The sequence below is a fragment of the Chaetura pelagica genome, unplaced genomic scaffold (genome assembly GCF_000747805.2).
Source record: "Chaetura pelagica isolate M959 unplaced genomic scaffold, ChaPel_1.0 scaffold227, whole genome shotgun sequence".
NCBI classification, from domain to species: Eukaryota; Metazoa; Chordata; class Aves; order Apodiformes; family Apodidae; genus Chaetura; species Chaetura pelagica.
The window spans coordinates 941,452-944,331 of NW_009953796.1; the positions used below are offsets into that span (position 1 = coordinate 941,452).

General features: G+C 62.5%; 2 protein-coding genes across 2 annotated transcripts in view; one reads left to right on the plus strand and one right to left on the minus strand.

Annotated features, from left to right (window-relative positions):
- ZFPM1 (zinc finger protein, FOG family member 1) overlaps window positions 1-239 on the plus strand; it is an 18,948-nt gene extending 18,709 nt beyond the window's left edge. Inside the window, exon 9 of the mRNA XM_010001107.1 lies at window positions 19-239. Coding sequence (XP_009999409.1) covers window positions 19-239 — 221 coding nt within the window. The remainder of the gene's footprint in view (window positions 1-18) is intronic.
- Window positions 240-354: 115 nt separating this feature from the next.
- Window positions 355-2,880, minus strand: part of CIDEC (cell death-inducing DFFA-like effector c) — a gene marked incomplete at its 5' end in the record, with an annotated part of 3,485 nt that continues 959 nt past the window's right edge. Inside the window, 2 exon segments of the mRNA XM_010001108.1 lie at window positions 355-411; window positions 2,071-2,168. Of these exon segments, the coding sequence (XP_009999410.1) occupies window positions 355-411; window positions 2,071-2,168 (155 nt within the window).

Consider the following 2,880-nt stretch of genomic DNA (forward strand, 5'->3'; position numbering starts at 1 on the left):
CTCCTGCTTCGCCCGGAGCCCCCGAGGGACTGCGGGAAGGTGTCCGCGAGCCCCCCACGCCCCCCACCTACACAGACAGGGGGGTGCAGACCCCCCTGGCCAAGGCTGTGCCCGTCCCCATGCCCAACGGCAACCACAGGTACTGTCGCCTCTGCAACATCAAGTTCAGCAGCCTTTCCACCTTCATCGCCCACAAGAAGTATTACTGCTCCTCCCATGCTGCTGAGCATGTCAAGTAAAGCCCCCTCTCCCAAGCCCCCCCTGCCACTCAGGGGGCTGCAGGAGCTGGGGGACTGGGATCCAATGGCTGGCACCCCCCCCACACAACTTGTAGGAGTCAGAGTGATGGAGGCTCTACTGGGGCAGCTTCAGCATCCGGAGGTCCCCCAACTTCACCCTGGGTTGGGGATCCTGCATGTTCACAGGTCAAGGACCCTGTGGAGGGAAGCATGGTGCTTGCATGGGGGGGGCTGACCCCCCCCAGCCCCTGGTGCGAGGAGCCCCTACCGTGCTGCAGGGAAACTGAGGCAGGGCGAAGGCGTGTGACCCTGCCCCATCTGGGGAGCTGTGGGGTGTGGGGGAGAGCTCTGCCCCCAGGTAGACACTACAGGGCTGGGGAGAGGGCACAGCCTGGCTGGGCTTGGCCATGGGCACCCTGGGAAGCCTGTGGGTGCCCCTGCCACGGACCAGACCCTGCAGGGAGATGGCACTGAAGGATGAAGCGACCCTGGGAACCGTGTGTATAAGTGTGTACAGAAATAAATATGTCTGATAAAGCCAGGCTGCCACCTGCATGTGGGTGGGGGACACTGCAGGGACACTGTCACCCCCTGGGGACAGGGGTGGCAGGCTGGGGGGACAAGGGACAGCAGGTATGTGTATCCATGGCATGGGGGGGACAGCCATGCTGACCCTGGCATCCTCAGGTGGCACCCCCCTGATGTCAAGGTGCAGCCCCCAGGTGAGGCTGCAGGCTGATTGCTTGTTAATGATCAGGCTAATGAAGCCCCCACAGCCCAAGGTGGGTTGTGCTGGTCCTGGTCTCTGCGCTGGAGCCTCACACCTCAGCAGCGGAGTCCTCAGGTGAGTGTGTCCCTGCAGTGGGTCAGAGGGGGGCTGTCCCTAAGCACCCCCAAAGCACAGTGTTGCTCACCTCTCTGCAGCTCTCCCAGTGCTTCCCAGTACGGCACAGGTGGGCAGTGGGTCATTCCCCTCCATCCCAGCTTGCTCACCCTGGGTCACAGGGCTTGTGCTTCAGGGACCCAGTCTGGGCTCCCTGCCTCCCCAGTTTCACCCCAGTTCATTTCCCAGTTTGCTGTCCTTGGAGCTGTGGGGCAGTTGCAGCCCCCATGGGGCAGCACGAGCCCCTGGGGTTGTGCAATGCTGGGGCTGCTGTGGGGGCCAGGGCCTAAAATACCCCCCTTGGGCCCCCTGCCAGCCCCGCTCTGGGTGCCAACGGCACAGAGCAGCAGCACCCCTGGGACAGGGGCAACTTTCACCCCTTTTTATGGAGTAAGAGCAGGTTTTGTGCCAGCTGCCATGGGTGAACAGCGTTGGGGTGAAGGAACCCCTGTGTCCTCATGCCAGGAGGAGTCCTGGCTCCATGCCAGGGTGGCAGGGAGGAGGAGAAAGGCAGCAGCTTCCTTGAGAAGCACTTGCAACACGTCTCTCCTTGCACCATCACAGCTCCAGCTTGCCAAGTGGGGCAAGTGGCTAACCCACCCCCTCCCAAGCCCCCCGCCCAGCCAAAGCAAGGTGAGATGCAGCTGGAGTCAGTAGAACTTTACTTAAATAAATATATTTACAGAGTAGTGAGGAGTGCAGGGAAGGGCCACGCTCAGCCAGCACGGTGCAAAGAGAAGCATCACAGCAGCCTCCCCCCCAGCATTGACCTAGCTGGGTGCTGGGACCCCCAAGAGATGGGGGGGAGTGACAGAGGAGGGGACACAGGGTGCCCAGCCCTCACTCCAGTGTCTTCCTGCGTGGCAGGGGTGGGAGGCTGCAGGGCAGGAGGCTGGGCAGTGCTGGGAGGCTGCAGGGCAGGAGGCTGGGCAGTGCTGGGCTGCTCACCGGCTCCTTCGGTTCCTCAGTGGCATCCAGGAGCTGCTGCATGTAGCAGGAGGTGCCGAGGAGGGCGTGGCCAGGGGGCTGCAAAATGGCGTGGGCTGCTGGGGGGGCCGGGGCCTAAAATCCCCCCCCTTGGGCTCCCTGCCAGCCTCGCTCTGGGTGCCAACGGCACAGAGCAGCAGCACCCCTGGGACAGGGGCAACTTTCACCCCTTTTTATGGAGTAAGAGCAGGTTTTGTGCCAGCTGCCATGGGTGAACAGCGTTGGGGTGAAGGAACCTGTGTCCTCATGCCAGGAGGGTTCCCGGCTCCATGCCAGGGTGGCAGGGAGGAGGAGAAAGGCAGCAGCTTCCTTGAGAAGCACTTGCAACACGTCTCTCCTTGCACCATCACAGCTCCAGCTTGCCAAGTGGGGCAAGTGGCTAACCCACCCCCTCCCAAGCCCCCCGCCCAGCCAAAGCAAGGTGAGATGCAGCTGGAGTCAGTAGAAATTTACTTAAATAAATATATTTACAGAGTAGTGAGGAGTGCAGGGAAGGGCCACGCTCAGCCAGCACGGTGCAAAGAGAAGCATCACAGCAGCCTCCCCCCCAGCATTGACCTAGCTGGGTGCTGGGACCCCCAAGAGATGGGGGGGAGTGACAGAGGAGGGGACACAGGGTGCCCAGCCCTCACTCCAGTGTCTTCCTGCGTGGCAGGGGTGGGAGGCTGCAGGGCAGGAGGCTGGGCAGTGCTGGGAGGCTGCAGGGCAGGAGGCTGGGCAGTGCTGGGCTGCTCACCGGCTCCTTTTGTTCCTCCGTGGCATCCAGGAGCT